At 50.2% G+C, this 21,725-nt stretch overlaps 1 protein-coding gene across 2 annotated transcripts in view; it reads left to right on the forward strand.

The window, feature by feature from the left end:
• The window catches only part of ZCCHC14 (zinc finger CCHC-type containing 14), a 90,593-nt gene extending 69,330 nt beyond the window's left edge, over positions 1-21,263 (forward strand). The window contains exons 4-14 of one of the 2 annotated variants that reach the window (XR_641725.4): positions 3,245-3,316; positions 6,396-6,505; positions 7,237-7,331; positions 8,659-8,713; positions 9,802-10,084; positions 12,117-12,208; positions 12,872-12,999; positions 13,979-14,119; positions 14,197-15,657; positions 17,154-19,809; positions 20,487-21,263. Coding sequence is in view for 1 of the 2 variants with exons in the window: in XM_003917284.5 (XP_003917333.3) it covers positions 3,245-3,316; positions 6,396-6,505; positions 7,237-7,331; positions 8,659-8,713; positions 9,802-10,084; positions 12,117-12,208; positions 12,872-12,999; positions 13,979-14,119; positions 14,197-15,657; positions 17,154-17,209 (2,493 nt within the window). In the remaining variant the exon portion in view is untranslated. Of the gene's footprint in view, positions 1-3,244; positions 3,317-6,395; positions 6,506-7,236; positions 7,332-8,658; positions 8,714-9,801; positions 10,085-12,116; positions 12,209-12,871; positions 13,000-13,978; positions 14,120-14,196; positions 15,658-17,153 lie in introns of both variants that reach the window. The other variant, XM_003917284.5, reaches the window with a different exon arrangement.
• Positions 21,264-21,725: the final 462 nt, after the last annotated feature.

The raw sequence follows: 21,725 nt of genomic DNA on the forward strand, positions 1-21,725 counted from the left end.
GGACCTGTGGTGATGAGTGTGGCTGCAGAAGGCGACCCTTGGCAGAGCTGAGTGGTAGATTCTGGGTTGTTTTCATGTCTTTTTGTTTGCTTATTCACAAGGACTTAGAAAACTGCTGCTTCCCCCACATCTTCCCCCATTGGCTGGAACTCCTCTGGTGTGCATGCGAGCCCGCCTCCTGTCGGGTTTTCGTTCTGCTCTGTGGACGGCTGCCTCTTCCTGTCTTTAGTTGAGCATTTCATTCCTACTGCCTGGTTTTCATTTCAGAGAACTCTTGAGCTCTGACAGTTCTTTTTTCATAGCATCCTGTTCTCGGATATGCCTTTTTCTCTTAGCTTAGTAAGAGTATCGATGAAAATTTTTTAGTTTTCTTAGAAAGAGTCCATGCTTTCCCTCGGCTGCTGTGTTCTCCCTGCTGGCTTTGCCTGTCTCTGTGCTGGGCCTTGGCTCTCCTCAGATCTGAGGGGTACTGGGCTGCCTGTCCCTTTAAGGGTGTGGCTAGACCCTGCCCCCAGGGATGCCTGGCAGAGCCTTTTCTTGTGCAGAATGAGGCCGTGTGGCTTCAGGGGCTCCGGATGGGGAGACTGTGTAGAAAAACGCTGATGTTCAGAGCCAGTGCACAGTGAGTCGGAGGAACTAGACTCTGCATGTGAAGATGTCCTGAGCATGCATGGGCTGTGTGCACATTTGGCTTTGGGGTATGATTAAGATGCGTTAAAATTCATCCAGATAAGACTAAGTAGCTCTTCAGGGATGTGATAGAAAATGCTGTGCCAGAATCTAATTGGCAGCACTTTTTCTTGGTGAAATGTAAAGTAATGAGGTAGCTGGCCATGGATGCTTGTGAGTTTGGTTGGACACGTGTCTCCATAGTACAGGTCAGGCAGGCATGACAAGAGGATGCTCTTCCTGCCCCCACACCCCTCCAGTGGCCGGTTTGCCTCCTGGCGCTCCGGGGCAAGTGGGCAGGTGAGGTAAAGGCTTGGCCGGGTCTGGATCGTGCAGCTGCTGCAGCTTAGCCATCAGCCAGCATCACCTGCAGAGTGACATGGGCTGGTCTCCGCCTGATCGTGTGGTCTATGTTTCCAGTGCTCACTTTCTGACAGCCTTAGGGAGAAATGTGAGGTACACCTGCAAGTCGGAGAAAAATGTATCCGAACACAAAGTAGAAGAGTTATGCGTAATTAAAGTGCGTAACTGTTGGAAAAGCAGGTTGTCTATTTCAACATCAGATGATCTGTCCATGCCACGTTGTATCATTGGGGTGTTGGATTTCACGTTTTCCCTGGGTTAGGGCGCCATAGGAAAGATTCAGCCTAGAGGCAGGTGTAAGAGCTGTGCAGAGGAGACGTTTTCTATGACACGCTTTACCTTGAAAGATACACGCTGTCAGCAGCACGGGGGCCAGGCATCTGCATGGCAGGGGTTTGCGCCCATCGTTGGCGGTGTTCTTGGAGTTCTGTGTGGGGAGCAGCTTAGGAACCTATCCCCAAGATTTTTAGTGTTGAAGGATTTTAATATTTCAGGCAGAGAAATAGCTCAAGCATTCCCTTCTCTCCTCTCCCCTCCCCTCCCCTCTTCTTTTTTTGAGATGGAGTTTCGCTCTTGTTGCCCAGCCTGGAGGCCTCACTGCAACCTCCACCTCTTGGATTCAAGCAATTCTCCCACCTCAGCCCCCTGAGTAGCTGGGATTAATAGGTGCCCGCCACCACACCCGGCTAATTTTGTATTTTTAGTAGAGACGGGGTTTCTCCATATTGGTCAGGCTGGTCTGGAACTCCTGACCTCAGGTGATCCGCTCACCTCAGCCTCCCAAAGTGCTGGGATTACAGGCATGAGCCACCGCGCCTGGCCTCAAGCATTTTCATTTTAGGTGTGGAAGATTCTGGGTGGCAAGGTGTACACCTTGCAGCTGTCAGTTCCAAGGACGCTGGTGCTTACCTTGATGAATTCTGGTAGGCACTGGGGTTCCGGTGAAGAAGAGCTGGCCCTTCCCTCAACTGGCCTGTGTGTTACGAGAGCATGTTGAAACAGACCCAGGAGTGACTGCTGCGTGATGTGACAAGACTGACCTGAGTTTCAGCAGACAGGAGGGTGGATGCCTCGGGCTGGACGGGCTGGACTCCGCCTGTGGGTGTGGGTGAGGGAGCAGAGGTGGTTTGGGTGCCTGTGAGCTCTCTTTGCTCTAAATCATTGTTAATACAACATTTTCTTACTTATAATATATTTGGTCATTTTATTTGCCGACTTGAAATCCCCTGGCTTCTTGTGGACTTGAGTATAGTTTGCATTTGGTGCTTGTCCCTTCCTGACCTGGCCTCCTCCCTGTCATCTCAGACCATCCCCTCTGTCCATCTCATTCCTGTAGCTAACTTATTTGCCTTTCAAAAGTCAACCCAAGCTCTTCTCCATGCAGAAACTCCCTCTAATGTGCAAAAAGTACGTTCTCCTTCCCCCTCAGCCGGCTTTAGTTAGCACTTCATGTGACGACCATTGTGATAGCGGGGGAAAGCTGAGCAAAAAGACACCAGCCCTTCCCCACGGGAGCTTCGAGTGCATCTGGGCAGCCATGCAGTGACACCGCCCGCTGCCGCATGCTGGGAAGGAAAGCAGATGCTCACAGGGGCTGGGCACACCAGACGTTGCAGAACCTCCTCCAGAAAGCCCTTTTCACTGCTCTTCCTTGGACCCCTCCTCTGCTGTCCTAGTGATCACTGCCCTGTCCTGTTGCTGTCAATGGACTCACACTGCCCCCACAGCTCTGCAGTGTCCGGAGAGCGGGGCCTGGGCTCACTGTGTGCCCACAGCACCTGGGTGCACCACGGCCCTTATTGCTGGTTGAAGGGCTGCTCCCTGGGAATGCGTCGGTCCTGCATCTGAGGCACGTAGGCTCACCTAAGAAGAGGAGGTCCTCTGAGGAAGGAAGTTGCACAGGGCACACACAAGCAATTGTAATTGTCAGGGATTTTCTGGAACTTATAGGAGGCAGCTGTAGACCCCACTCGAGTAATTTGGTGATATCTGAATATTTGCACAAAACAAGTTAAACTTTAGAGGGCCTGGAGCTATGGGACTGTTCTTTTTGTAACAAGTCAAGGGATGCTTAGACGCTTCCCACAGCAGGTGTGCAGCCCACTGGACTCAGCTGCCGACTGAACCTGTGCCCCAGTCGTACTAGGACACGTGCTGGGAACTAAGTATGTGGCGTCTGTTTCTAAGTTTTGTTTGTTTGTTTGTTTTTAAGGTCTTATGGTCTGATTCTTCAATAACATCAGTAACCAAATCTTCCTCTGAAGTGACTGAATTTATTTCAAAGGTAAGGTAATCACAGGCTCTTAAAAAAATTAAAAGAATCACATTCCCCAGTGGCTGATGATACCACGGAGTAATTTCAGAGGCCATTGCCTTCAGCTAGCGAGCGAGCATGCGCAGGGTAGGGCCTCCTGCCCACCCACAGTGGAGTCCCAGGCCCGCTGCCAACGTGAGTGTGGCCGCAAGCACAGGACCATGACCCCGCGGATCCCTCCTTCAGTTGTTGAGACTGAGATGACGCTGAGAGATGTGCCAGGCGTGAGTGACTGATGAGGACATTTGGTTTCTTTTGTTACTTTCCAGCCCCCCAGGTTTCCTTGGCAAAGGCTGGGGGAGAGAGGCACACTCAGGTGGCTCAGTGGGTAGAGACTTCACCTAGTTCTACCGTTATCTGTTTTTTTCTTCTCTTTTCTCTTTTCTTTTCTTTTCTTCTTTTCCTTTTTCCTTTTTTTTTTTTTTTTTTTTTTGAGACCAGATCTTGCTCTCTGGCCCAGGCTGAGTTGTGGTGGTGCCATCACAGCTCACTGCAGCCTTGACCTCCTGAGGCTCAAGTGATCCTCCCACCTCAGCCTCCCCAGTAGCTGAGACCACAGGTGTACACCACCTTTATCTTTACAAATATCTGGTTCAGCAGATACCATTTGAGCAAAAAGTTATACTACTAAATAAATGCCTCTTTGCCTACATAAGCATGTGTACACACAGATGTAACTGCACACATGTTTAGGGCCCACTGACCTGTGCTGTAGCGTGAACCATTGTCTCAGCCAGAGTGATGCATCTCAGGCATCACCTTTGTGAATGGGGATAACATATGTAAATGTCTCCAAAGACAGTCTTACATTTTCATTATAAAGCCAAGGGCCTCATCCTGCAGGAGAACATGGAGTGAGGATGATGTCTGATTACTTTGATCTTTTTGGCCTCTCAGGCATTAAAGAACACGACAGTGCCACGCCTTCGAGGGTAACACAGCCCCCCGGGAATCTGCTTTTCCTTCTGTAGTGTTTCAAATACTAAATTTCCTCTCCTCTGTGTGTAGTTCCTCCTTTTGTTAAACACAGCTTCCCTGGACTCCACTCATGCTGGCTGGAACCTTGACCTCTCATTGGGCTTTTGTCTCAGTGGTTTTTTTTTTCTTTTGAGTTGGAGTCTCACTCTGTTGTCCAGACTGGAGTGCAGTGGTGCGATCTCGGCTCACTGCAGCCTCCACTTTCCGGGATCTAGCAGTTCTCCTGCCTTAGTCTCCTGAGTCTCTGGGATCACAGGCGCACACCACCATGCCCAGCTATTTTTTTTTAAGTAGAGACAGAGTTTCACCATGTTGGCCAGGTTGGTCTCAAACTCCTGACCTCAGGTGATCTGCCCTCCTTGGCCTCCCAGAGTGCTGGGATTACAGGCGTGAGGCACCGCACCTTGGCCTAGTTTTGGAACATTCTTATCCATTTTCTCCTCAAGCATTTCTTCTGCTGCATCCTCCTCTCTCCTGGACTCAGGCTGCACAAGCCTCAGACCCCTACTGCTGCCGCCCCACCGCTCTCCCACACTTGTGTGTTTCTGTGTGTGCGTCTGGGTGGTTCCTGTGCCCATTTCCATGCCAGCCGATTCCCTGAGCTCTGCCCAGGCTGCTGCGGAGCCTGTCCGTGTACTCAAGTCCTCATTTCTACTGCCAGGGGTTTCTTTTGTGTTTTTCCCCCTAGGTTTTCCATTTGGCATGTTTATGAAGTTTCCATCTCTCTGCTGAAAGTTCCCGTTTGTTCGTGCATGTTGTCATTTTCACTAGTTCCTTTAGTACGTCCGTCATAGCCGTTTAAAGTCCCTGTCACATAGGTCCCACTTCTGACTTATTTCTGAATCTGGTTCTAATGGTTGCTTTATCTCTTGACAATAGTTTTTTCCCCCCTTTATTAATTTTTTTTTGGTATGTCTTACAAATGTTGACTGAATGTCAGACATGTTTAGATGACCGTGGAGCCGGAGAAGAGTGGCCTGGAAAGGGTCAACACCTCTTCTGCCAGGCCCTTAGTGGGGTCCTGTAGGCCATCTGGGCAGGACGGAGCTGGCGCTGGGCTCTCTTGCTGTCACGGTTACCTGGAGGGTCTTCTTTGGTGTTTCGCTTCACTCCCAGCTTTCAGCCGTCCCTGCAGGCCTGTGGCACACAGCAGGGCACTCTCTACCCTCTTGACCCGTTTTCGGGGGTAGACTGCTGCTGCTTGTTTGCTGCCTGGTGCTGGGCTTGTGGGGGCGAGGTCTTTCTCCACTCTCACAGCCCAGCCTGATCCTGGGCAGGCCTGTGTGCCTGGGCTTCGGGGCGGCACTTCCTCAGCACTTTGCCCTCCCTAGCGGGAGCTGACCTCCTCCAGTGCCAGAGCACTTTTGCTTTTCCCGTTCGTCCAGGAGCAGCGGGTCTTCTTGTGACTGGTGGCAGAGGAAGGGAAGTATTACTCTTGCCCCACTCTTAAAAACCGGGGCTTTTGTTTGGACTCTGGGGCCAGGAGCAATTTTTGTCTGTTCTGCCACATCTTAAGGGTTTTGCCTCAGATCCAGAGAGTGGCCCCGGGAACTGCACAAGGCCTGGTGCCTGGTCCCCAGGTGCCAGGGATGGGGCTCTCTCTGGCTCCTCCTGCGGAAAAGAACTTGGGAAAAAGGGCCCACTTGCCCCACCTGTGGCTCCAGCATTTCTGTTGGCCACATTGGCCTGTGGCAGTGTGTCCATCGGAGCGTGTCTCTCCGGGCCTGCTGGTGTGGCGGCCACCGGGGCCTTGTGCCCTGGCTTCTCATGGGGGCAGGTCCCATTTGAAGTTAAGTTGACCTGGGGGCCCCGCAACTCTCAGATGGGCTCAAGGAACGTTGTGATTGTGCATATTGTGAAGCTTTTCCTGATGTCACTGTGAGAGCGATGTTCTTTTGTGGCTTTCTACACCCTATGTGGATGTGGGCCCCAGAATGGCTCTGACGGTAGGTGTAAATCATATCAGACCAGCAGGCGGCACCATGGAGCACCTGCCCCAGGTTTTCCTGCAGTAGCGGAATTCTGTCGGATGGATCTGGACACACCTCCTCTGCCTTGTCTTCTCTTTCAGCTATCTCAGCTCTACCCTGAAGAGAACTTGGAGAAACTCATTCCTTGCTTAGCTGGTCCGGATGCATTTTATGTGGAGCGAAACCACGTGGATCTGGACTCAGGCCTGAGGTGAGGCCCTTACCAGGCGCCCAGTGTGTCCACAGCGGGCAGGGACAGGCTGGTCCCATGGTCAGTGTCATAGTCCTCCAAGGAGCTCTGGGAGGACGTGTAGCCACCTGGACCTGGGTCTCTACTTGGCCTCTAGGGATTTCCATTAGTTCTGGAGGATTCAGGAGCCCTCAGTAAGCTAAGGGTGTTTCTGAGTGTATGAGGAAGGGAATTCCAGGGCGGGTCCCACCACTTCGTGGGCTTTGGCAGTCCTGTGAAATAATCCTGGGCTGCTATTTCCATCCTGTAGTCCAAGGTTGAGACTATTCCCAGATAAAATTGGCGTCTCTTAAACAGTTTCTCTGGACCCTCGATTGTGTCTTGGTTCACGTGGCACACGCAGTAACATGGCCTACCAGTTCTGTAAACGTGCTGCTGCCGGTGCCCTGGGGACCAATGTCCAAGCCCCTTTCTGGCTGATGGTGGGTGGCACTGATCTCGTATCACAGGGCATGACTCCTGTCGTCGGCCTTGGTGACCATGGATGCAGCATGGAGGGGAAGGGCTTGAAGAAGGAGTGGCAATCAGGCAAGAACTCAGTTGATTTAAAGCAGGAAGAATATGAGGCTCTGGCACTTCCGGGTTTTTCCTCTAATACACATTTCTCTTGATTAAAAATTAAATTTTTTTCTTTCAATGTGTCAGCAGGAATGCCATTTTCATGCTGGTAAGACCACTTGTTTGCTTTTTAGGTACCTGGCCTCATTACCTTCTCACGTGTTGAAAAATGACCATGTCAGGAGGTTTCTCAGCACTTCCTCCCCCCCCCAGCAGCTTCAGAGTCCATGTGAGTTTATAAAATATGATTAAATAAAAAGTACTTTTGGCGGTAGTATTGGCTCAAGCCTGTAATCAACTTTACTTTGGGAGGCAGGGCGGGTGGATCCTGAGGTCAGGAGATGAGACCATCCAGGCTAACATTGGGTGAGCCGTCTCTACTAAAATGCAAAAACTAGCCCGAGGAGAGTGGTGGCCGAGAGCCTGTAGTCCCAACTTCTTTCGGAGGCTGAGGCAGGAGAATGGCGTGAACCTGGGGAGGCCGGAGCTTACGAGGTGAGCGAGGTCCCGGCGCCCACTGCACTCCAGCCTGGGTGACACAGCATGAACTCCGTCTCAAAAATTTTTTTTTTGAGATGAGTCTTGCTCTCGCGCCAGGCTGGGTGCGGTGGCTGTCTCGACTTACTGCAACTCTGCCTTTCGGGTTCATGCCATTCTCCACCTCCAGCTTCCCAAGTGGCTATTACAGGTCTGTAGCTGCCACACCCAGCTGATTTTTTGTAGTTTTAGTAGAGATGGGATTTCACCGTGTTAGCCAGGATGGTCTTGATTTCCTGACCTTGTGATCCGCCTGCCTTGTCCTCCCAAAGTGCTGGAATTACAGACGTGAGCCACCATGCCCGGCCGATTAAATAAAAATTTTTTAAAAATCAACAACAAAAAAACGACTGGGCGCGGTGGCTCATGCTTGTAATTCCAGCACTTTGGGAGGCTGAGGCAGGCGGATCACCTGATGTCGGCAGTTCAAGACCAGCCTAACCAACATGGAGAAACCCTGTCTCTACTAAAAATACAAAATTAGGCCGGGCGCGGTGGCTCATGCCTGTAATCCCAGCACTTTGGGAGGCTGAGGCAGGTGGATCACAAGGTCAGGAGTTCAAGAGCAGCCTGGACAATATGGTGAAACCCCGTGTCTACTAAAAATACAAAAAAATTAGCTGGGTGTGGTGATGCATGCCTGTAGTCCCAGCTACTTGGGAGGCCGAGGCAGAAAAATCACTTGAACCCAGGAGGTGGAGGTTTTCCTTGAGCTGAGATCACGCCAACTGCACTCCAGCCTGGGTGACAGAGCAAGAACTCTGTCTCCAAAATAAAATGTAAAAAAATACAAAATTAGCCAGGCGTGGTGGTGGGTGCCTGTAATCCCAGCTACTCGGGGGGCTAAGGCAGGAGAATCACTTGAACCCGGGAGACAGAGGTTGTGGTGGGCCGAGATTGCATCATTGCACTCCAGCCTGGGCAACAAGAGCAAAACACTGTCTCAAAAAAAATAATAAAATAAAACAAATATTTTCATTGTCTATAAATTTTAATGGTATTTATTTTTAAATTTATAGGTCCTGGCAACCCCTCCCTTTCTAAAGTAGGTACCGTGATGGGCGTGTCTGGAAGGTGAGAAATCTGTGTAACCAGCACATTTCAAATAAGCATTTTACGAGGTTTACTTTGAGTTCTGTGTAAAGTTATTTCTAGAATTAAGTCATGCTGAAGTTGAGTCTTGGATGATACTGAGAAGAATTGGGTAGAGATGATTCAATTTACGATTTCCAAAAACAAGAGTTCTCTGAGCCACTGGAATCAGAATTCCCAGGGACTCCTCCCCAGTGCAAGGTCCTGGGCCCCGTCCCAGACCTAGGAAACCAGAATTTCCTAGAACCTGGCTGTGAGAAGCCTGCTCCCGGAAGCATAGGGTCATGTTCCTGAGGAGCGTCCTCTGTCAGCACGGGCCCTGGGTGGCTGCAGTCGCGTGCCGGCAACACACTGACAGTGAGGTGGGCTGTCACAGATAGGTGCACACGCACCGCAAAAGGGAGTCTCGAGATGTAGTCTGGGCGCAAGGTCTCGAGGAGCAGACTGGCATCCTCCTGGTGTCGGGGTGGGGTAAGTGCCCAGTCGGCGGGTGTTGACTTTGCAGTTAAGGAGCAAGGCCAGAGTGGAGTGCTGGTCACACCTTCTAGCTTTCTACGTTTTACTCTTCTAAAAAAATTGTATTTGAATATTAAAGATTTAGTAGTCTATTTTGATTTATGATTTATCAGTGTCATTCTGTGACTCAGAAGTAACAGAAATACTTAACTGGAGTAGCATGTTTTCAAAAAGTACAAGTAACAGAAACTTAGCAGCTAAACGAGAAGTCTGGTGATGACAGATACGTACACATATATAATACACGTGTGTGCAAACAAGTAGATTGATACTCCCCAGCACAGGCAGAGGCATATGTGTGTATCTGCACAGCTGCCTGTATGCGCACCTGTGCACAGGCATGCACTACAGAAATCTTAGCTGCAGAAAGGTGGTTGGGGAGGGAGGGCAGTCATAGCACACCAGTGTTTGCAGTTCAGGGTGGCCTGTGACAGCAGGGCAGGCCAAGAGGCAGAGGCTGGCACAGAAGGGCCTAGAAGTGAGGTCTTTGGTGGAGTCTGTGGTTGTGGAAGCAGCCACAGTCTCTCTGTGCCCCTTCTGCCCCTGTCCCACAGGCCTGTGTGTGGAGTGGCTGGTATCCCGTCCTCACAGAGCGGAGCCCAGCACCACGGGCAGCACCCGGCCGGCTCAGCCGCCCCCTTGCCCCACTGCTCCCATGCGGGCAGCGCGGGCTCAGCCCTGGCCTACCGGACCCAGATGGACACATCACCTGCCATCCTCATGCCTTCCAGTCTGCAGACCCCTCAGACCCAGGAGCAGAACGGGATTCTAGACTGGCTTAGAAAACTGCGTTTGCACAAGTATTACCCCGTCTTTAAGCAGCTCTCCATGGAGAAGGTATGTCGGTTGCCTGGCTGGCCATACAGATTGTTTTCTCAAGACCTCCCTGGGGGAATTGAGTTTCTAAAACCAACACAAGGTGGAAGAAGTAGGGAGGCCGAGGCACACCGCCTGTTCTTGCAGGGGACAGTGAGTGGGCTTTGCAGAGGCTGCCTGCAGCTGCAGCCAGACAAACAGGACGTGTTGTAAACAGACAGCTTTTCTAGGTGCTTCCAGACCTTCACAAACTAGATGCTCTGCGTGACATGAGGGACAGTCCGTCCCCAGAGCCCTGCTGTGGACAGAAATCCTGACCTCTGGCACGGTGCCCCTTTTAGACGCCTCTTGGCATAGCTGGCGCAGACGCTGCGGCGGGCCCGATCCAGAGGAGTGGGTGCATTTTACATCTTCCGAGCAGTCACACCTAGAGAATTCTTATGAGGAACATGTTTTCACTGGTAAAAAAATTCTGAGATTTCTTAAGTCTTGATGTCACTGATAAAACTGGATTAAACCCATACAAGGTATTTGAGCTCTGTACTCCCTCTGCTGGGCAAACCGGCTTGGTGGCTTTTATCTATGTAAAAATTTCATTTCTCGAAAAATCTACAATGGAACCTACAAATCAAGCTTTTACTACATAGTTAAATCCAAATTGTAAGGATATTTGTAATACCCTCTGTTTAGGGTTTGTGAATCTTTGTTTTTTTTTTTTTTTTGGAGAGGGAGACTCGCACTGTCACCCAGGCTGGAGTACAATGGTGAGATCTCGGCTCCCTGCAACCTCCACCTCCTGGGTTCAAGCGATTCTCCTGCCTCAGCCTCCTGTGAGTAGCTGGGATTACAGGTGCCCACCACCACACCTGGCTAATATTTTATATTTTTAGTAGAAACGGGGTTTCACTATGTTGACCAGGCTAGTCTCGAACTCCTGACTCATAGTCCCCTGCCTCAGTCTCCCACAGTGCTGGGATTACAGGCATGAGCCACCGTGCCTGGCCAAGGATTTGTGAATCTTAAAAAGCAGAGATTTTACTAACCTTGTTCATAATTAGTTTTAAATGTTTTATTCTTCTGTTTGCACTGAGATCGCCTAAATCACAGATCGTGTTAGGAAATAACATGAAAAGTAGAGGCTGGTGTGTTTGTGTGGCACCAGCCTGCACAATGGAGTAACCACACTACCACTCGGTGCGGACGGCATCTGCTTTTCTGGATCACTTGCTACCTGACAAAGTTGCTGTCATCCCTGGCCGGGCGCGGTGGCTCACGCCTGTAATCCCGGCACTTTGGGAGCCCAAGGCAGGTGGATCATCTGAGGTCAGGAGTTCAAGACCAGCCTGGCCAACATGGTGAAACCCCGTCTCTACTAAAAATACAAAAATTAGCCGGACGTGGTGGTGGGTGCCTGTAACCCCAGCTACTCGGGAGGCTGAGGCAGAGAATGGCGTGAACCCGGGAGGCGGAGCTTGCAGTGAGCCGAGATCACACCACTGCACTCCAGCCTGGGCGGCAGAGTGAGACTCCGTCTCAAAAAAAAAAAAAAGACCATCCCGCAGAGGGTGGTGAGTTCTGAAGGGACTGCATTATGATGGGGCTGTCCTGGGGAGGGGGGAGGGTGGCACGCTATCATAACTCGCATCTCCACGGCGGTTGAAACTGTGACTTAGGCGAGATGTTTCCTTTAGTCACCTGCCCCAAAGCATGTACCTGCTGGTACTTACTCACAGAGCAGAGGGCAAGTGGGTGCCTTTGGCAGAGCCAGCAGCCTGTGAGGTGGTGCACCCATCTACGCGGCCTGCACAGAAGGTGCCTTAGAGGGGCTGGGGACACTCTTGCTCAGAACCATGTCTTGGCGTTGAACCGTTGACACCAAGTCATTTAGCACGTAAACGGTCTGGGGTTCTCCAGCCTGTGACTGCCGAGTTCAGCTGGGTCTGTTTGCATATCCCAGAGGTAGAATAAATGTACTGAATTCAACTCCAAGTTCTTTGTTCTCAGAGTCCTACTTACGTCTCAGTAACTTTGTAATTTGTTTTTTCTGTGCAAGTTTTTGAGCCTTACTGAAGAAGATCTGAATAAATTTGAGTCTCTCACCATGGGGGCAAAGAAGAAGCTCAAGACCCAGCTGGAGCTGGAAAAGTGAGTGCGAAGTGGGTTTTGGAACCTGCATTTATTTCCATTTCTCACCGGCCAAATGGAGTGCTAGGGCTTCCCGTGCTAAATACCAGTGATTGGATTACTTTCTCTTGCTGATCCAGGCCTTAGTTATGCTTTTATTTATTTATTTCATTTATTTTATTTTTTTTGAGATGGAGTCTCGCTCTGTCGTGCCCAGGCTGGAGTGAGGTGGCGCAATCTTGGCTTACTGCAACCTCTGCCTCTCGGGTTCAAGCGATTCTCTTGCCTCGGTCTCCCCAGTAGCTGGGATTACAGGCGCCTGCCACCACGCCCAGCTAATTTTCTGTATTTTTAGTAGAGACGGGGTTTTACCATATTGGCCAGGCTGATCTCAAACTCCCGACCTCAGGTGATCTGCCCATCTCGGCCTCCCAAAGTGCTGGGATTACAGGCATGAGCCACAGTGCCCAGCCTAGTCATGCTTTTAAAGTTCTACAAATGTGTTTTAGGTTTGACAGGAAAGGACCTTTATAGTAAATTTGACCAATCAGAATGATTTCCTTTCTTGCCTTGATGATCTGGAGGGAATTGCCCTGTGGTGTGGAGTAGGCCCGTCTTGAAGCTGCATGTGATGCAGCACCGGGAGGCAGTGCTCACTTGTTCCTGTGCTTGATTATTTCACAGGGAGAAGTCAGAGAGACGGTGTCTGAACCCCTCGGCGCCGTCGCTGGTCACCAGCAGTGGTGTGGCTCGAGTGCCCCCCACCAGCCACGTCGGGCCCGTGCAGTCGGGGCGGGGCAGCCACGCAGCAGGTGAACAAGGGTGTGCTGGGCAGATGGCTCACACACAGGGGGGCCGGTGTGCCGGGCAGGTGGGTTACTCACACACAGGGGGGGCCTTGTGTTCTTTGTGATCATTAAACTTCAAATCACACCTATTTGATTTTTACATTTGTAAATCTTTATACTCATTTTCCATTATTTTAACTATTATAGTCTCTGCCATAAGAAAATCGAAGGGACAGTTGGCTTAGGAGCTAGAGGGCAGTCACCTCTCTGAAGTTGCTTGGGCAAAAGGATCAGGTCCAGAAACTGCCACAGTGAGAGCAAGTGTGTAGGGGTGAGCAGAAATGAGATGGGAGTAGCCTGCCTCCCTCCCCAGGACTGGTGCCCAGAGGCCACGTTTAAGTCAGTGCCTTTAATGTTGACCCATCAGTGACATGGTTCTCCACGGACCTTCCTGCTCTGGGGGACCCGCAATCTCAGCAATTTGGTTTTCATCCTCCCCTCTGAGAAAGGGTGGGACACCTGGCGCGCTTGCTCTGTTGTCTCACGAGAGGAGCCAGGTTTTCTTCACAATAGAAATAGCAGGAGGAGCAGTGGCTTGGGAGAGGAAAAAACAAACAAACAAACAAAAACCTGCCAGGATGGATTTTAAGTGGTGATTTGACTGAAAGATCTCCGTGACTCGGCTGGCCTCATGAGAGGGGGCACCGCGTAGTGTTGTGATGGTTCCTGGTGGTTCGCTGGGGGTTCCCTTCACAGGGCATTGTTCTGGGGTTGATGATGGGGTCAGGTAGGGCTCTGGCTGAGGGGGTGTTGAGTAGCACTGCCGTTTGAATCTCTGCTGCATCCGTCATCATGCGGCCTGGGCCGGCATGTCGTTTTCTGACTCTAAGAGCCCTGCGTGCCCCTGGAAGGAGCACCCGCCGACAGTGCGATGCAGGGCACGGGGCGGGGCTGAGCTGCAGGGGCACTGGCTGATGGCCGCTCCTCTGGCCCTTTTCTGCAGAGCTGCGGGTGGAAGTGGAGCAGCCTCATCACCAGCTGCCCCGGGAAGGCAGCTCCTCCGAGTACTCCAGCTCCTCCTCCAGCCCCATGGGGGTGCAGGCCCGGGAAGAGAGCTCCGACAGCGCCGAAGAGAATGACAGACGTAAGGGCACGTGCGCGGCGCTGGCTCCACCTGGCCCGGCTGTGGAATGGCACTGACCACTCTGTTTCCCTCTCTAGGTGTGGAGATTCACTTGGAGAGCTCCGACAAGGAGAAGCCGGTGATGCTCCTGAATCACTTCACTTCCAGTTCCGCCAGACCCACGGCCCAGGTTCTCCCTGTGCAGAATGAGGCCAGCTCCAATCCATCAGGCCACCACCCCCTGCCCCCACAGATGCTGAGCACAGCCTCACACATCGCACCCATCCGCATGCTGAACTCCGTGCACAAGCCGGAAAGAGGCAGCGCGGACATGAAGCTCCTCTCGTCTTCTGTGCACTCACTTTTGTCTCTAGAAGAAAGGAATAAAGGATCTGGACCAAGAAGCAGCATGAAAGTGGACAAGAGCTTTGGCAGCGCCATGATGGACGTGCTGCCCGCATCTGCACCCCACCAGCCTGTGCAGGTCCTCTCTGGGCTTTCAGAGAGCAGCTCCATGTCACCCACAGTCTCCTTTGGTCCCCGGGCCAAAGTCGTGCATGCATCCACACTGGACAGGGTGCTGAAGACAGCACAGCAACCGGCCCTGGTGGTGGAGACCAGCACGGCCGCCACAGGGACGCCCAGCACAGTCCTCCACGCAGCCCGTCCGCCTATCAAACTCCTGCTGTCGTCATCTGTTCCTGCTGATTCTGCCATTTCTGGGCAAACCTCCTGTCCTAATAATGTGCAAATAAGTGTGCCCCCTGCAATAATAAACCCCCGGACTGCTCTGTATACAGCCAACACCAAAGTTGCCTTTTCTGCAATGAGCAGTATGCCAGTGGGCCCCCTGCAGGGTGGCTTCTGTGCAAACAGCAACACTGCCTCTCCCAGCAGCCACCCCTCCACGTCCTTTGCCAACATGGCCACGTTGCCCAGCTGCCCAGCCCCCAGCTCCAGCCCGGCGCTGTCCTCCGTCCCTGAAAGCAGTTTTTATAGCAACAGTGGTGGTGGCGGCTCCACAGGAAACATTCCTGCCTCGAATCCGAACCACCACCACCACCACCACCATCAGCAGCCCCCGGCACCCCCGCAGCCCGCCCCACCCCCGCCGGGCTGCATCGTGTGCACGTCCTGTGGCTGCAGCGGCAGCTGCGGCTCAAGTGGCCTGACTGTCAGCTACGCCAACTACTTCCAGCACCCGTTCTCCGGTCCGTCCGTGTTCACCTTCCCGTTCTTGCCCTTCAGTCCCATGTGCAGCAGCGGCTATGTCAGCGCCCAGCAGTACGGCGGCGGCTCCACCTTCCCTGTCGTACACGCCCCCTACAGCAGCAGCGGGACCCCAGACCCTGTCCTGAGCGGGCAGTCCACGTTTGCCGTGCCACCCATGCAGAACTTCATGGCGGGGACAGCAGGGGTGTACCAGACCCAAGGACTGGTGGGCAGTAGCAATGGTTCCAGTCACAAAAAGAGCGGGAACCTGTCTTGTTACAACTGCGGGGCCACTGGTCACCGCGCCCAGGACTGCAAACAGCCGTCCATGGACTTCAACCGGCCAGGTAAGCGCGCGCCATGGCCGCGCCCACCAGGCTCCCGCAGGACCAATGCACACAAATGCTTGGTTTTTATGAAGAGTAAACTTACTTCTTTGTAAAGAAAAAAATTTTTCGAATGCTTTTTGAAAGCGCGTGGAAAGCTTCATGATAGGCTGTGAGGTCCCCAGAAGGGCTGCTGTTGGGTCTAAAACAGTCACGATGATTGCAGACAGCCTCTCGTTCTAGAAGGTGCTTAGCCAGTGTGGACAGGGCCTCCCTGGGCTGCCATGTCTTGCTTCGAGCCCAGAGCGCGAGCGTGAAGGACTCAGTGCTGCCCCCTGGCTTACACTGGGGCTCAGGCTGTGGCGCCTCCTCAGTCTGGACCGTCTAGGGTGGGGCTCGCTGTCCCCTCTGCCCCTCCCTGCCGGCGCGGCTGTGGGTGTGGGAGGCTGTCACCCCTTGGCCGTGCTGCATCTTCCGTTCCCTCCTGTTTTATCTCCACTATTTTTTTTGTCTTCTTTAGTCAAATCCCAGTGGATGTCTGATGTAGTTATTATAAGTTATTATAATAGGTTTTTTCTTGCTGTCTGTTTTGGAAACTGGGGACTGGGAAAGTGGGTCCCAACTCTGACAACTCATGGTGCCACCTTGCCAGAGTCACTTGATGACTGCAGACTTCCAGTTGCTTCTAAGGGTTGCACTAGCTCTGTGATTCTCAGACCTGCCTATACGTCACGGTCACCTGGAGAGTTTTTAGAAACACACCTGCTGACTCAGCAGGTCTGCAGGCGAGGTGGGTTGACGGGCGCTCTGCCACGTGGGCCCGGTGGGTCTGTGCCTCCCTTCATAAAGCCGGCTGTATCTCCAGAGGCACGGGGCACTTGCCAGCGCTCATCTGCTCTCACCCAGTGAAAGGACGCATGTTAGAGCAGCCTGCCCGACGTGTGCAGAGCCTGACTCCCAGAGAAGGCTCCTAAAGACAAAGATTGGTGGTCGGGCGCGGTGGCTCACGCCTGTAATCCCAGCACTTTGGGAGGCCGAGGCGGGTGGATCACGAGGTCAGGAGATCGAGACCATCCTGGCTAACATGGTGAAACCCCGTCTCTAGTAAAGATACAAAAAATTAGCCGGGCGTGGTGGTGGGCGCCTGTAGTCCCAGCTACTCGGGAGGCTGAGGCAGGAGAATGGCATGAACCCGGGAGGCGGAGCTTGCAGTGAGCCGAGATTGCGCCACTGCACTCCAGCCTGGGCGACAGAGCTAGCCTCCGTCTCAAAAAAAAAAAAAAAAAAAAGATTGGTAACTTTTCCTGAGTCATTTCACCCCGGTCTGATTTGATCAACTTGTAATATTAGCTCCCATTTTGCAGGGGCAGGAAGGGAGTGGAAACGGTCAGGATGGGTGCCCTAGATTTCCAGCACCAGAATCTTGCCCAGTGGCTCTGGAAATGACTGGACAGATTGGTGGATGGTGGTGATTCTACAGTCATTCCAATTTGACCTCTTTTTTCCCCTCTCTCTAGGTACTTTTAGGTTGAAATACGCCCCTCCAGCAGAAAGTCTGGACTCCACAGATTGATATTTTTCTCTGGCAACAGAACATTATTAAGCCATGGAGACATAAGGAAAATTAAATACAAAACTGAGAAGTCTAGTTGCTGTTGAGCTTAATCTTTTTAATCCAAAGGTGCTTTACTTTTCCTAGACTGGATAGAAAAATCTAGCGTAGAAGTGCATCAAACTCGGTTTATTGCCAAAACCCTAGATTGGAGCTTGGTGTCAGAACTTGCCTAGTGGGCATCTCTGTGGCCGGTGAAGTCGGCCACCTACACGTTCGGTTGCAGTGCAGAGACCCCACGTCTCCCGAAGAGCATTGCCATCATTGGCCCTCCTAGGCTCACACGTCAATTCCAGGGCAGCTACACGTGGTCTGAATCGAGAACTGAGCTTGGAGTTCTCCAGGTGGAGTTCCACCCGCCGGACTCTTGACACCCCTGGGCTAGGGAAAATGTCGACTTTGTTTTGTTCTGTTCCTAAAGTGATTAGCACTAATCTCTGGGATTTTTAAGGATTGCACTACAGAAGAATGTATCCTGATGTAAATCTCTGCGGTTCTGGGAGCCAAACTCCTCTGAGAACAGTCAGTGCAAGAGACTCCAATAATCCATATTTAAAGAGTCAGCACCAGCAGGCTACTCGACTTAGGACACAACAGAGATTTTAGTATTTCCTTCCCTCCTCCAAGCACTTGTAGCAGTTTCAGGTTTTTAATTTTTTCTGCAAATAAATCTAAACTACATTATTAAATAGAAATAGTTTACTCGCAACAACTTAATTTCTAAGGGTCCAAGTCCCAGAGAATCCATAGTCGTCAGAGCTTTGAGAGTATCTTTCTTCCCAGCCGGTCAGTGGCTTCGAGCCCTGTCTTCCACTACAAATCACCTCCCGAGGGGGCTCGGCGACAGCGCGGCTCTGTGAGTGGCAGTGAGGATGCTGCACGTCCTTAGCAGAGTTTGCAAGTTGCTTTATCTCCCACAGGCTCCCCAAGAACCTCCAACCCCGAGGCTTATCGCTAGCGGATTCGCATCTGAGACAGACATTTCAACAATGATACAGTCCTGTCATTTATCAGCAAAAGATTGGGAATTTTCTCCTGTCAACTTCTTTCGTATTAGGCTGTGTATTGATAGTTAATTCCGTTAAAAATTACTTGGAAAACAGTGGGAAGTGGTAGGACTCTGGAAGAGGCCACACACGCGAGAGCTACGAGATCTGTGCCAGTCTGGTTTTGGTCAGGTAGTAATCAAGGTCCTCACTGTAGATCTCTAAATTTCAGCCCACGGAAATGAAAGCCTTTTGTCTGAAATTCACAGACTTAAATCTTCAAGGTTAAAGGGAATTTTCTGCTCAAATAATACTCATCTAAAATGCTAAAGTCGTCAGTGTTAAAATTCTGAGTGGTAAAATCTTGCCAGGGATTTTGCAGTTGGATATTTATTAAAAAAAAAAAAATTGAAATATTCAGACCATTCTTAAAATTTGGGACAATCAGCCTCATGAAAAATTGATGTAAATCAAAAGAATACCCTAGAATGAGGCATTGTGATGTGAGGGTTCAATTTTAAGAGCAGTTCCTAACTTCATAGAAACTACAGCAGAAAGTTGTTACATTTTTTTATGACAGGCTTTTCGTAGAATTTGTTAGTTTTATTTTAGTTGAATTTTATTTCTATGCAATGCAGAATTAACAGACCTCCTCTCTCTCCTCATGGTACACAGTATTACAGTGTTGAAGTAATGGTGATGCTTATTACAACAGCTATTTAGGGGAATGTTACGTTGCTCTTTTAAATTATAAACACTACAAAATGTCAAAATAATGAGAACTGACACAACTTTGCCTTAAAGAGTACTAGACTGGACCTTCTCATCTTACGTTAAAGGAAGACTTAGAGTGTTCATTGATGTTTACGATTTTAATATTTCTGAAGGCCATTCCAGTGGCCTGGATATGTGCTGAAAGCCAAACTTTTAAATTTTTTGGTTTTTTAAACAAAGAAATATTTTAAATAAATCCTATTTCAACACTGAAATTGTTGAAAACCGTCTCATAACAAAAGGAAAAAAACATTAAAATTTTTGTTTTAGTGGTCAGTATAGGGGAATGAAAGCGTCTGTTGTTACCCATGTAACTATTTTGATAAGTATTAGAGGTTAACCTTAAATCCAGCAAAACATTAAAACAGAAACTTTTCAACTTGAAGCCTGCCATTCAGCGTCGAGGTAAACGAGTTCCAACATTGTCCCGGCTGTGCTCCCAGCAGCGGAGGTCTCTGCGGAGCTTCCAGGCGTCTTGAACGTGTGTGGGCGGTGTGACATCTCCAGGGAGGCTGTCCGAAGTCGAGAATCGTGAGCTGTAAATAGGAACCACACAGTGCAGAGAAAATGGAACCGCCCATCCGTGAGGGCCTCTCCCTGAGGGAGCCGCAGGCTTGGACTTGAGAGAATTTGCCGGCAGTGAGCTCGGATGCATCTCTCCAAAAGCACCCGAGGTTGGCGCGCCTGAAGAGCATCTTGCGTTCATCAGACTTCCTCATCTGAAAACACAGAACATACCCTTTCAAGTACTTAGGCATTTTCCTGAAATTGTGGTCTGTTTCAGAATGCTGTGGCAACCAGGTAGGTGTGGCACTGGCCACGTGCCACGTCTTTGCCCTTTGTAGTCTGTCAGATATTAAAGTTTCTAACCCGGTTTTTTTAATCTCCAAGAATGGGGAAAGTGGAATGTAGAGATGGAAGCAGAACGTGATGTTGGGATACAACAGCTATTTAATCCTTCGTTTTATTTTTTAAGCAAAACACTCAGTTTTCTACCTTATTTTTAATGTTGATTTCATGGTAATATTGACCGTTGGAAGGTGTTTAACATAAAATCTCATTGCTGAAGAGCACTGAGGAAATGGGAGCTAGCACTTGTAATAAAAATAAAGACAAGTTATTTTCTTGAATGCATATATGTGATTGGGTATTTGAAAAACCAGCATCATGTGTCATCTCCGAAAGATTACAGGAGTCAGCTTGTTCATGTAGGGGTGTTAGTAGGTTCCGTATTCTTCATTCAGTTCTTAGAATTCTAGGTCCTTTATTGCCCAGAGTCAGCACAGTTAGTTTCTACCACAGACTCTGTGTTGGGGCACAGTAGTGGGCGGGGTAGTGACTTGGCCTAAACGTCACCTGGCTGGAACGCCTCCCATCTGAACAGAGGCTGAGCGGGGCTTTAGGCACTTGCCAAATGGGAACCGGGTTGCACCCTCCTTGCTCCCCATCACTTTCTTGTCACTCTTCCTGCTTCCCAGCGTTTTGTTGTATGCCCTGCTCGTTGTACGCCGTGACGACTGATGGTACCGCGTGCCGAGGTCTTCAAGGTTGTGAGGAAAGCCGTCAGCCTGCTTGACTCGACTGCTGTCCCAGAGGAGAGTCCTGTGCGACCTGAGCGGGGGTGGCTGTCATTTCCAGCATGCAGGTGACTCCCAAAGAATGAGTCAGGTGGCACTGAACGCCATGGGTTCTGAAGAGGCGAATTTGCTGAAAAGTCCCAAAGGTCTGAATGAAAGCATCTTTAATCAACACTCGCAATATTCTAGAAAACCATATACTGTGCTGGTTGAGGCCAAAGGTCAACATTACTCCACTGTTCACCAAGGAAGGGGGGGGCAGTGGCCATCAGCCGCGGCCTCACATGTGTTGTAACAAGCCCTCATCACATGTATGAGTCTTACGTGCACAGAAAGAGAAGTCTTTGGTACTGAAACTGGACACCTTGTGTACTCAAGATACCTTCACAGCTTCTACTGGACATTTTCTTTTTAGGAATGAAGGAAAATCTCCCATTTTTGAGCCATTCTTTTGTCAATTCTACAAAATTGCATGTAACTTTATAAATATTTTTAAAAGATATAGTTTTGTAAATATTTAATATTCCGCTAATTTGATTTTGAATTGTAAATGTCAAGTATTCTGTTTTTGGGGTTTTTATGTTTTATTATACTTTGTTAAAAAGGACAAATTGTACATTTTTAGAATGTTTTTATGAGTAAATTTAATGTACTGAAAATAAAAATTTTAAAAAAGGCTGTGTTTGATGTCACTAGGTCTTTGTCTCAGAATATGTAGCCACACACCTTTTCAGATCAGTCTGAATCTCCAAACTAGGGGTTCCATCCTTTCAACCCTCTCAGATTTACAAAAGGGATACCTGATTTTAAATCCATTCATTCTCTATCAAGGTGCCAAGTTTTGTTGTTTTCTTTTGAGATGGAGTTTCACTCTTGTTGCCCAGGCTGAAATGCGATGGCATGATCTTGGCTCACGCCAACCTCCCGGGTTCAAGCGATTCTCTTGCCTCAGCCTCTGGAGTAGCTGGATTACAGGCATCTGCCATCACATCTGGCTAATTTTGTATTTTTCAGTAGACTTGGGCTTCTCCATGTTGGTCAGGCTGGTCTCGAACTCTGGACCTCAGGTGATCCGCCCACCTCAGCCTCCCAAAGTGCTGGTATTACCGGCGTGAGCCAGCACACCTGGTCAAGTGTTTT

This window comes from Papio anubis, chromosome 18, assembly GCF_008728515.1.
Source record: "Papio anubis isolate 15944 chromosome 18, Panubis1.0, whole genome shotgun sequence".
In the NCBI taxonomy this organism is placed as follows: domain Eukaryota; kingdom Metazoa; phylum Chordata; class Mammalia; order Primates; family Cercopithecidae; genus Papio; species Papio anubis.